The 13,135-nt window shown below is 43.1% G+C and overlaps 1 protein-coding gene across 2 annotated transcripts in view; it reads left to right on the top strand.

Moving 5' to 3' along the window:
* Nucleotides 1-13,135, top strand: part of pitpnm3 (PITPNM family member 3) — an 85,481-nt gene that overhangs the window by 42,400 nt on the left and 29,946 nt on the right. For both annotated transcript variants that reach the window (XM_053872879.1, XM_053872878.1), the window contains exons 4-5: nt 2,638-2,708; nt 3,897-4,117. In XM_053872879.1, coding sequence (XP_053728854.1) covers nt 2,638-2,708; nt 3,897-4,117 — 292 coding nt within the window. The remainder of the gene's footprint in view (nt 1-2,637; nt 2,709-3,896; nt 4,118-13,135) is intronic.

Here is a 13,135-nt window from a genome sequence, read left to right as displayed (position 1 = left end):
ATATACAGTGGATATGTGTTACATTACAACCACACTGACTTTCGACTAGTCACTACTAGCTTCATGATTAGTCGTCTTGTCAGCATATGATGTGTACTCGTATTCAGTTGGCAAGTTTTTAGGATAACTTTCATCTCTGAAAGAATTTTGAACAAGAAGTCTTGTTCACGAGTGCATGTTTTGGGTGCGTTCTGTAATGCAGAGATCTTTGAAGTGCTGCTGCGCAGTGACTCGGGGCAGGTGTTGGCTATTTTGCTATAATAAACGGCTTAGTAAGAGTCAAATTCTCCAACTCTTCTTTAGGCAGTGTCTATAAATGCTGTCTCAGTTTATAACTGAGGCCAATTCTGCCGTTTTCAATTGTCCACGGGGGGAACAATGAATACTGTTTTATGTGGGAGGCAATCTTCTGCTCGACTGGGGATGATAAATGTGAAATGGGGACCTAAGTGCGTGAAACCTAAGAGCTAAACATCCTGGCAAACAAAAAAAAAGCTGATGGAGTTGGGAAATGATGCGGCATCTCTTCTTCCCGGAGAATCTGGGAGAATGGCGCTGTACATCATCGCGAGCTCCGGAGACAGATTGACTCGCAGGGTGGATCTAAACATGGATCGATAGATCTATATTTCATACTTCCTCTATCAGCTGCGTAGGTCTTTCATCTTCTCTGTCACTGTGGTCAATTTGTTCTTACCTCCTCTCCGGATGATCCAACAGAGACATTTGTGTGTCAGCGTGGCTGACTGGGCTTTAAGCAAGTGGATGTGTGGTGTTCCTCCTTCCCTCAGAGGAATGCTGAGGTTAGGTTTGGCATTGGCAATAAATACCACTTCATAAAAACCTTAAGTGGCTCCGACTGGACCTTGGAGATGAAATAAAAGTACTGACACAGTAAAGGTAACCCAACAGTTTTCCTCCGATTCAAGACAGTAAGCTTATTTCAGAGCAAGCATGGCGTGCGCATGATGAAGAGAGGTGAGCCTTGCGATGTCGCTGTCTTCTCTTCTTGGTGCTGAACGCAGCAGTTCACTGCTGATCGACAGCCAACACATTTTCTCTCACAATGAGGCGGCGTGTTATCTCGGGCTGTTTTATCGTCCAAGGCTTGACTGACTATTGCCTGGTAATTTTATTCATTGAAGGGAAAGTTGAGATTTTTTTTCCATCAACTCAAAAGGATTTCTCCAATTTGGACGTGTAAGAGGATTTAAAACGATACGGTTTGATGGTAAATAAGCGATTTATATTTTGGACTTTAACCTCATCATGTGGCACCAAAAACAGCTTGTTGGGTTCCAGGAGATTTGCTGCCAAATACATGACAAACCCATTCATCCAACTCTTTGGTGCTCTTACAGGACACATTTCGTGACCTGATCGTCCTGGTTTGGCTCCTGGACCTTGTTTGTGTCACTGACTTGATTGTTGTCAGACATTCATCAGGTTATCTGTGTCCAGATTTCCAGCGAGAAAACTCATTTCTGCTACTTGTATTTAGTTTACTTCCCAAAACCCGCAGACAAAGGTTGGAACGTAGCGCTGTCAATTGAGATCTTTGTCTTTTGAATTAACTCTGTGTCCACCAGGACGGACCGATGCAGCGTCCTCATTACTGGAGACACCGCAGTGATCTGTCTGTCAATTTCTCGCTCCGTCCCTCTCTTCCTTCTAAAAAAAAAGTCGACTGAAACCGTAGCAACTGTGAACTACAAACATGGGGGTTTGTTCATTTTACACCAGTGTCCGTGCCCACTCATGCTCCCATAGCAACTGCCTTACTTCTGTTAGCCTGACCTGCTACGGCTAACAGGCGAATGTGCCGAGGACTTGACAAACGTGGTAAATAGGAAAATGGCGGTCGTTTATATAGCGCTTTCGCTAACCGTAACGGCAGTGGTTTAAGTGTATTGCAGGGACACAATGACTGTTGCACGCCTGGAGCTGGGGTCAAACCGGCAACCTCTTGGACACAGGTCGACCACTCTACCATCTTGCACTACACCCCCATAGTCAGGCGGTATTAGAGTAAACAGTGTGCGTGCTGAGTGCCGGCAGCAGCTCTAAGTTATTAGCATGCAAAACTGTTAAATAGAGTTGACACCTCAAAAACAGGCTTCAGCAAAGAATCAAGTGCCTCTGTTTTTTTTTTTTCCTGTTGACTTGCTGTTACTTGGCGACCAAAATAGTGCAGTATGTTGCGTCCCTTGTGTGTGTGGGTATGTTTTAGACAAGCAGGCGGTTTGTGGGCAGGGAGCACAGAAGAACGGAGCCGACAGTGCGTGAGTCTGTGAGATCCTCCCTTGACAGCCAGTCCCAGACAGGAAGGCCAAAAAAACAACAAGCCAGCCAAACTCAGAGCCACGCCAGGAGAGACAACACAGAGCGGGAGACACGCAGGAATAAGATGACACTGCTTTCAGAGGATTCTGCAGAATTTGGCCCGGGCCTGTGATGGCTGCACTGTTGCGGAACTAGTGTTGCTTTTGGGAATGTCCAGAATAAAATTCAAATTCTTAAGCTACGCTGCATTGGAGAATGGATTGTATATTGAATCGTTTTCCAAATGCCGCTCAATCAAATGTGATATTCATGTGGCTGGGTATTGTCGTCCAACATTAATCTCTCGTCCCACAGAGGGTCTGTACCAACTGGGGGGTCAGCGTTGCGTCCCACAGAGCAGCATCGAAGGATTGGAGGACACCGAGGTGAGTCTCGTTTTACCTCTCTCTCATTTCTAACACGGATTAAAAATACTTTCGGTTATTTTCAAATCTACCTGCATTTTCCCCTCGACAAGAAGTGTTAAGCATCTCGACAATAACTGTGCTCCTCCATCTAATGCAAGTGTTGTGACGTGAGATTTTACTCGAAAGCAAATATGGCGCCTGCGATGGCAAAGCTTTGAATCTGCGAATTCCAGTATAATTCGGGGTAATTCACCCTTTTCATGGGAACCAGTATGGTGGCGCTACGATTACGGCACAATTCAGGCACGATTGATCTGAAATTTAAAGCCTCCTGCTGAAAGAACACGGCGCCCAATTTCTCCTGTTTTTCAGTTTAGGGCATCCCCAGGACGCCCAGACCCCCCTCTAGCTAAAAGTTCATGCGTATCCTCTTTCACCCTCTATTGACAAGCTTGTCACCAACAACATTTGCGTTTCAAGTTACTGTAGCTTCCTGACAGTATATCCCATCAAGATGATTCACAAAGTGTCTGAAGAGAGTGAGAGCAGGCATCTGCACGGTCATAGCTGTTCTTAGGGTACCCCCTGCCTTTCAGCAGTAGGACCACCCTGGTGCTTCCGTACCTGTCTCATGAAACCTTCCTACAACAGTCACTCTATTGGACAGTTATTGCGAGTGATCCGGAGTGATTGTTTTCAAACTAAGAAATGAGAACTTACTCATTATATATATATATATATATGATGTCAGGACGGGAAGAATGAAGACGAAATCGCTGAAAGGGAGGAAGCAGTGTTGGAGCGCAGTGTCATTGAGAGTGTATTACATTAGAAAGTAGGTCAGAATGTGTTAGTTAGAAGACTGTTTTAACACTCAAAGCCATGCTGTGGCAGCAAGTGAGAGTGGGGAGACTGTCCAGGCTGCTCTGTGCTATTCCACCAGCTAAAAACACATGGAGGTTAAAATAATTCACAGCTCGAATTCAGTGTCTCGGTTTGCTTACCATAATTTCTGGACTAAGAGATGCTACTTTTTTGCACACTCTGAGCCCTGCGGCTTCAGCAATGCTCTGGCTTTATGCTGCCAAAATATTGAGCTTCACTACATGAGACCAATGAAATTAGTAGTGTTTTATTTGCATTTAACTGCTTAAAGTTACAGTCATAAAAGGGTTCATATAAGTCTTGATTTTTTTTTTTGTGCAGCGCAAATGTCAGACCCATGTGCTGCTGTTGGTGGTTCATGGGGGCAACATCCTGGACACAGCTGTGGGAGACCCAAGCACGAAGGCGGGCGATGTGGCCACCCTGGCATCGGTGCTGGACAAGGTCACTCGGGCCCACTTCCAGGCGGCCGCTGAGCATGTGATGATCAAACTGGTGCCATGTCCAGCTGTGTGTGCCGAAGCCTTCTCTCTGGTGTCCAAGTGAGTGCCAGAACCAAGTGTCTCATTAGCTTCTTTGACGCCCATCATTTGTGGTTATTGTGCCGCATCTAGCTGTGGAGGAGTGAAGATGATTCCTGACAATCAGAGCTGTCCTTCTTTCTTTCTTTCAATGGGATACTCAATGATCACAATGAACCTCACATCACCTAAACCACCTCTCACACAGTGGAGTAAAAGTAAAAGTTAAAGCATGTTATTCAAAGCAGCAACAAAAAGAAATCACAAGTCTACATATACTGTACTGTACATATATATATATATATATATATATATATATATATATATATATATATATATATATATATATATATATGTATATATATATATATATACATATATATATATATATATATATATGAGAGAGAGAGAGATAGACTGATAGATGGACAGACAGATAGATATATAGATAGATAGATAAACTGACAGACAGACAGACAGATAGATAGATAAACAGATAGATAGATAGATAGATAGATAGATAGATAGATAGATATTTTTAATCCTGATTCTTCGGAGTCATATGATATTTAGATGACAAGTGAATTGAAATGAAATTATGAATTTCCCGTAATGGGTTTTATTTTAGAAACTATTTTAGATTTAATGCCATAATAAGATCGAATTAATGTGAGCGTTTAATGAAACTGAGCCTTGTGGTAGCTTGTCAACATCTAATGTATCTTCTGTAAAGCTTCTAACAGTGATGCTGCACTTCTCTGACGTGACCCTTGCTAACCATTGTCATTATCTTCAAGACCCATCATTGTTTATTCTGGCAGGTGGCCTCATCTGAGTCATGCTATGATTATTCCTGCTCTATTACTATGCACTTACCCAAGAAAATCTTTTCGGAGTTCAAGTACAGTGTTTGATAAAAGGAAGCTGCAGGAGGAAGATGTGCTTAAGAGGATTAAAATAAGAGCCAGTGAGAGACGTTGTACCGAACCCTCTCAGAGTTTGCTGATGTCATTCGTGAAGTGGTGAGTCGCGCACCGTAAACTAAAACCAACCATCCATTCGGTTTCCAGCCTCCTCCGGTCGGGCTGTTGTTTCTCTTGAAGACTCGACCGAGTCACGCACTCGAAGATAAGAGGAGAGGAACACTGTTCTTGTTCTTCCCCAACCACTCATTTCATTTCCACCATCTGCTGCCATCGATTGCTTTTAGGAAATTGTTTGTTGGACAGCTCAGATTACTGATCTAGAATATCAAACAAAGCTTAGCAGACGGCCGTTAATAGGAATAGAAGGCAGCCCCAATCGGAGTTCGAAGGTGGCATCTGAGAGTGAGGTGGCTAGTAACAGGACGATTGTGAGAATGTTAGCATCGATTTGTTCACATTATTGCTTTGGAGTACCAAGAGAGTGAGACTTTCTGTTGTGTGATGAAGAAAATAGGCTGTTTCTTTTCTACCAGTGACCCCCTGGGATGGGTTATGGGGACTCCCATCTATCCCTGGGACTTGAGGTGGAAGGAGGGGGACACCCTGGAAAGGTCACCAGTCCTTTAAAGGGCAACACTCAACTTCCGACCCTAGAAGGAAGCAGGGACAGTGGCCCAAAATTCTCAAGGATTTGAAGTGTATTTGACTGAAAGCAGGAGTCGGGTGCATTTTTTAGATCAGGACAGTGTTGGAAAAGTTGTTGCTGTCTCTTCAAACTTGCATTCATGATACTCTCTTGTCATGTGTTCACTAGCAGCTTTCATGTGAGGAATAGTCAAAGGCCTTTTTAATTGGTTTTGCTGAGTTCAGTCCTGCCGGCAGCCCTCAGACGAGGGAAGAATACATAAAAGAGGGAGTTATTTATCTAAAATAACCACACATTAATTACATATTTCGTCACATAGTCGACACTCATTGGCTGCTAATCTAAATTAAAGGCGACCCTTCTTTCATTGCAAGTCTTTGGTCGCATTAAAATAAGGAACTTCTTTTATTCAGCTGCCGAAGTGGAACTGATGATTTCTTTTTATTTTTTTTTACGCACCAGGCTTTCGTATTTGACAGCATTACTTAGTTATAACTGTCACTAATGTGCACGGATGAATGAGCACGTGCGGCAGTCAAGGTGAGACCACACCGTCTGGCTGCCTGCGAGAGTGACGTGAACAGATGTGAGGAGGAAACAAACTGGTGTGAGAGCTGGGTGTCTCCAAAGCGTTCAGCTCATTTTGATGTAAATTATTAAACATAACAAGCTCCAATGGAACTGTAGTTATGACGACAGACACGGCGGTCCGCAGACACCAGAGCACACAATAGCATGAGCGTGTTGAGAAAAGTGTAGTAATAAGTCATAGTAATAATGTATGCACAGAATATCAGTGTAGCTTTCCTTTTTTTTCAGTACAGTCATTTGTCACGGTTTGGGTATTATTATTTTATTATATGTATAAATTTGTACATCTGGGGGTCAGTTTTTTTATCACGCCAAAAATTGAAATTTTTCAATTAGTAAATTTTTGCAACCTTATGTAGAAAACTCCAATACATTTAAATGAGGCTTTTAGATATGGGTCACGTCTAGGCCAAAATTTCCCTTTATTATTGCCTGTATAACACCCTACTAGTGACTAAGTATTCACTTGTTGTTAAAATGAGTCTGCTCTCATTTTACTAAAAATATTTTCATTACTTTTTACCACCAAGAGGATAATGTTTTCATGGCGTGGCAACAGCCTTTTTTTCATTTTTTTTTTTTTTAATCTGCTGTGAAAGAAATAAAATTGGGATGTTTTTTTAAATGGTCCTTTAAAAAGGCGATAGTAATTTATTTATTTATATTTCGAATTTGAATAAAAATTTTAAGAGTAACATTGAAAACATTATTGTTCTGCTTTGTTATGAAAAATTATAATATTCCTCGTGGTCGAGTCAGATGGCATTTGGAGGAAATAAATCTAGAATGAACAGTCCAAACTGCTATATCATTCAGATCTAAATACTCATTTCAACCACCACTGGCCTCAGGTTTGAGATATCCAGCTGAGCTTGTTCGTTGCTGGACGGTTTCAGGTGCTTCACATCCCATCCCATAATACACACTCCCACACCGGCAGCTCCACTTTAGTGGTTATGCAGCTCTAATGATGCTGTTGGACGTGTGGGCGTGTGACGATTTTTGTGTCAACATAAGCACACGGGCAGGAATAGCTGCTCCTTTGGTTGGAGGGAAGGACAAAGCAGCGCCGCCTCTCACCTGTGAGCGGCTCACGAACCAAAAGAGCTTTCGTACACACAAACCTCTCAGGGCCTGTTGTCCATGTGCTCAAGGATTTCCCCGCAGAGATCCTTGTTTTCCACTGTCCTGCTTGTTGTGTTCCCTCAGAGACTCTGGTGCTCATTATTAGCTCGCTCTGCTAATGAAGGAAACTGTCAGGGGTGTTTGTCGCGTCCGAATGGACGCAAACTGAACACGCTCAGGCTGTTCAACATCAGTCATGATGGCTTCGGATCGGGTTCGCTCTTTATTCACCAACATTCCGTCGCAGGAATCCATTTCATAGGTCCAACCTTTACAGTCAAAAAAGTGAAAAATCTCACCCTGTACCGTCCAGGCTTTTGTTTCCCTCTCTGGCTCAGCAGTTTAAAGTGACAGGATACATCTGTGTACAAAAGAAAAAAAAAGTTTTGTCAACATTTAACTGGATGTCTTTACAGTGGTGCGTCAGATACAGTCATTTGTCGCAGTTTGGTTTTACTGAACCTTGAAGGTTGTGCCTCGCGGCGATCACTCACCTGCAATCCTCGCTGTCCTCTCCTGGGAATAACGGCGGAGTTGTCTTGGGAGTAGCATATGTCAGAAACCAAGTGTTGTCTTCCTCCTCTTCTGTGACCTCTGCTCTTGCACTCCTTTTAATCCTCAAATTGAAGCTTGGATAGTGTTGTCCGTCCCATATGGTCCTCACAAAGGCATAAGGTCCTCACTAGGAGGTATAAATTGGTCCCCACAAGTGAGGCTAAACCAGGTGCAGACACCCACACAGACACGCATTTGTCTTTCTATCTTAGTGAGGACTGTCATTGCCATCATGTTTCCCCCAGCCTCTCCCCCAAACCTAACCAAAACAAATGGATAACCTGAACCAGAACTCTAAGCCAAACTTCAACCCCATGATAATGACCCTGTTATTTTACAGTTTTAATGCTCAAATTCACGATTCATTCATTCATGATGTACCCACAAAGTAATATGTCCTCACAAGCCGGTGTGTTCCCAAGAATTGGTCCTTATAAGTATAGCTAAACCAGGCACACACGCACCAAAGTCATGTCCATATCAATGTCGGTTGGACTTCGTCTCTAACATCCAACTTTCTTTCATCATCCAAAACAAGTTCACTGCAGAACTAAGGAAGCCAGTGACTCTAAAATGAGAAGCAGAAACACTCACTCTCACAGAGCACTTAACACACAGCACCAGGGATGAAAACAAGAAACACACAAACCCAGAGGAGAGACAGAGGGAAGACACGAGGGAGAATATCCAGGCAGAGGAGCGGACCAATGCAGACCACGTGGTTTGTCCATTCAGTGGAGGAGGAGGGGAAACTGGAAAGTGATGTGTTAAAAATAAAGCAAAAGCAGATTGGAATTTTAAATGAATGAATTAGCATTTTAAGGCCCATGATAATCCAGAAGAGGAAATTGAAATGCCCTGCCTTACTTAGCTTAACTGAATTTAACTTTTGCCTCCGTCATGTGGCCAAACAGCGTTTGTTCTTCCAGGGAACTTGAAGGTTCCACGCACAATCTTGCTGCCAACTTTTTCAAAGCCATTATCCTAAATCGGTTTTTGGTGAAGTGGAGGTTGTCTAGTGCCAGTGAAGATATCATCTGATTCCTGTAATCCCATTCATCCATCTGAGCATGAAGTGACCCGCGTCTGGCCCTTAAGAGCCATTACTCTGCACTATTTAGATGAGAAGACCGACGAAGCGCCGCTGGTGAATCGCGCGGCCATTAAGACGTGCGAGAAGCAATTAAACAGGAATCTGACAGACTTCAGGCTTTCTGCTTGACATTATATGGTGGAGGGCAGAATAATAGTCTCTCTCAAGGTTATGCTGCGTGACATGAGGCTGATTCCAGAATTAATTGGCTCATTCAGGCTCGCCCCCCCCTCAACCCCCGACATCGTCCTTAATGGATTTCTTCATCATGGAATTATCGGGGAAAAAAAAGAGGCTCAGCGATGTACATCTGTAGTGGTCAGCCACGGACATTAGGAGCCGCTACAAGCGCGTTACGTCATGTAACCATCAACGCCGGGATACGTGTCGCCTTTGTTGAGCAGCGCTCTCGTCGGAGACTTGAGGACACTCAGGTGTCTGTTAATGCATCTCTTCAGGTCCAACAGAAACCTGCAGTCTTTGCCGTGGATCAGCTGAAGAGGAAACAAGGCGACGTGGTCTTTAATAAAGAAATAAATAAAATGAAAGCAACTACAGTCCATGATGTAGCAACAGAAGATGCCGTCGAGGTGTCAAAGTAGGTTTGAGCTCAGCTCTGAAAACAAGTGGTGACTAGAACACCAAACAGGAAGCACTGGACAAAAAAAACAAGTGTAAAAAGGAGCGAAAGCACAGGACCAGATAGGGCAAGATTTTTTTTTTACATTTTTGAGTCAAGAAAGCTTTGCCATCTGAAGCCGTAACATTCCCAAGACATTAAAGAGGCACAGCAAACGTCAAAGATGTACACAAAGCATCACCATACATAAAAACACAAGCAACAAAAAAACCCCACAGTGAAGACAAATAAATACCTATAATATACAACTATCATAACATAAATAAATAAGTAAAAATAAGAAGTGTGACGTGTCAGTGAGGAGTAGGATTCAGATGTGGCCTCATAGACGGAGGAAAGTTCGCATTTAACATTTACCGCACTTCACAAACTGAATGAGCACTTTTATAAACTAATTTTGAGCTATTCAACTATTTTAAAATCATTGGCTCTTGTCTTGAGCATCATCGCTCAAGCTTTGCTTCTAACTGAGCTGCTGGTCTACATCCCATTCCCTCATCACGTTTACTGATATTTTCTTTAAGAGCTTGGATTCTTTGTCTAGAAAGCATCTAAGATGAGGTTCAATGAGGTCTTTTGAGTTGAACTCTCCCACAAACAGAGGGCAGAGGTTTGTTTATATCACGCAGATAAGGTTGGTGTTTGTCTAGATATGTGCAGACCTGTATAAAAAAATGAATGTAAACAACTGATTCCATTCCAGATGGACTGATATGAGGACAAAATGAGCTAAGTTGTACTGTATGTCTTGAATAGGGTGCAGCATCACCTCTCCATAGCTGCTGGTGCATGAGGGAATATCAACCCACTCAACAGATTTGCAAGTTTTTATTCTTCATACTTGTGTGTTTCTCACTGTGGATTCAGCAGGTACTATGGTAATGCAGTGATCACATTGGGTCTGGTTTATCAAGCAAGAATGAAGCTGGGCTGCTCTGCAAGAGTTCAGTTGGTGGTCAAGTAGCTCCTCTTAAAGTGGAGGTTGAGTTGGGGTGCGCTACCTGGCGTCTGAGCTCTGTGGCTGTGTTTTCCACTGCATTGGTTTGTCTGTTTTCAAAATAGCAAGAAAAGTTATGGACAGGTTTGAATGTGGAAATATACATGAAGCAAGGAACCAATGAGTCAACTTTGAGAGTGATCCAGGTCACCATCTGGATCCAAGAATTATGTTGGTGGAGGTCTGCGCTCTCTGAGTGCATTTCTTGTCTTAATTTTGCCTTTATAGTTTTGAAATGAATAAGTCAGAGTGGTGCCATGAGAAGAGTATTTACAACCACTTTAGCCCACCGATTTAAAGTTGTATTTCTTTGGAAGGAGCTTCATTTACAGCAACATTTCAGGTTCGCCACCCTGTGCTACTTGCTGCGTCCTTTGGTGGAGTCTGTATAGAACCTCCACTTTATTCAGCTGCAAAAAATAAATTGCCTCGCTCTTCTCCAGATGCAGCAGTGACCTCTAGAGAAGGTTCTTGCTGCCACCCAATCACTCCAGACACAGACAGGGCAGCTTTATTTAGCCTCGAATCTCTCTCACTGTGTAGTTCTAATGTGGCGCATCTCTTGGAAGCCCTGACGTGAATGCATCAAGGTGATGAGACCTCTCCAGACCGTCTTGATCCTCAACCACGTCATCACCTTACACAACAGTCTGCTAGTGATCCTGAAACACACCACCGTTTCTCTGCACTCCTCGACAGGACGAGCTGCTTCTCCGAGACCTATGAAGGGTGATAGCTGTCTGGTGGCTCTTCTGTGTTATTACGTTTGACCCCGGATCATGAATGAATGGGCGTTTGAGCATTTTGGAGACGGAAGTATGGCGGAGTGCAGGGCTGCGAGAGATGGCAAATTTGATCTGCATCAGTGTGTGGATCGGGGACATCTGCGAGTGACTAAATACATCGTACGGTAGTAGAGCTTCAGTCCATGGTTAGCTACTGGTAGTGCGCCAAAAACTGATGACGGAGCGTGACGCTATTACAGGAGGCCTGGAGTCTCTTCAAGACATTTAGACTCAAATATCATCAATCAAAAGTGAAACATGACGCTGAATCACGTCGCTTTGCTGCAGCATGGTTTGTCTTGTAATGTTGTGTCCCTTCACAGCCGTTTGAATATTTGAAACATAAACACAATTCAAAAGGGTGTTTCACCAAACAAGAAGCATTAAACAAAGCAGAAGTTGTGTACGCTTTGTGCAAACACTGTAGATTAAATCAAGAATATGGACTTTTCAAACTTCTGGTTTCATTTCATTTTAGTTCACTACTGTTACAGCTGGGTTTTTTTGAGTATTTATTGCCGTGGAAAATGAAGACAAACAACTGCCGCGGACCGTCATCGCTTATGTCGGAGCAACATATAACGCAAGTGTTCACTGTCTATGTTGATGGAGGTGGTCAGTATTTTTTTGGATCATTGGCTATTAATGGGTCTATGGGGAGCCTAGGTCACGCCCATCTACTTCCGTCTCAAGGGACCTAAGTTAACAAAAAACATGAACGGGAGTCAATGGCGAGATAAAAGAGATTTTTTGATCGAGCTAGAAATATGCCATTGATCTCACATATGATGTCTGTGAATTTGAAAGATACATTCTGAGGGCACTGCTTTTCCATCGACATCACAAGTTACTTTAGGTTTTGTGTGGTAGCGACCTACAGTGCTGGTCACACTTGATAGTGGACGAGTGAGAGCCAGCAGGCGGGAGAAGCTCTACAGGGTCATGTGTAGCTTCAGCCTGTGATAGTTTGGTACCTCTTTAGTTTAGTACTGGAGCAGTCGCCCTCTGCTGTGACGTCATACACGCGACGTTTGAGTTGTAGTCCAAATAAGTTTGTGTTTTCACGAACAAATAAATAAGAAAGTCGATACCTAATTATTTATCATTTAAATTGAGGTGCAATTGTGTGCGATCCAGGGCATGAGGCAAAGAGGACCAGGAAACAACTGTGATCTCCCCATACACTTCCATTCATTCTTTTTCCGATCTTAGGTCAGAGGGACCGACTTCCAACAGTGGAGCAGACTTTTCAAACAAGTGTAGATCTTACTTTTTTTTAAAGACAAAATGTTGAAAACCAGAGTTTGGATGTTATTCAGGAGAAAAGGAAACCAATGTCTGAAACTAGTAAGATTAGCTCCCACAGCAGCAGGAGTCTAAAATAGTATCCGCGGGAGAGTCAATCCGAAATAGGAACAGAAGGAACAGTACGGCCGGTGCTGAGTCTGAAGACATGATATTCCGCTCATGTGTTCAGGGACGCCTTGCTCCTTAAGAACACTGAGACCTTCTCAGATCACCTCCAGCCTCCGTGATGAAACGGAGAACAAGTCCAGGGTTGGTTAGTAAATCTTCATATTGGCCTGGTAAGCACTCGACGCAAGCGACCGATTTGCTATCATCTCAATAGCAGTGGGACTTTTACAAGATTAATTCATTACAACATTATTATGATTAATTA

Source organism: Synchiropus splendidus, chromosome 8, assembly GCF_027744825.2.
Source record: "Synchiropus splendidus isolate RoL2022-P1 chromosome 8, RoL_Sspl_1.0, whole genome shotgun sequence".
NCBI classification, from domain to species: domain Eukaryota; kingdom Metazoa; phylum Chordata; class Actinopteri; order Syngnathiformes; family Callionymidae; genus Synchiropus; species Synchiropus splendidus.
The sequence above is the reverse complement of the archived record's forward strand: the minus strand, read 5'-3'. Positions and strand labels throughout refer to the sequence as shown.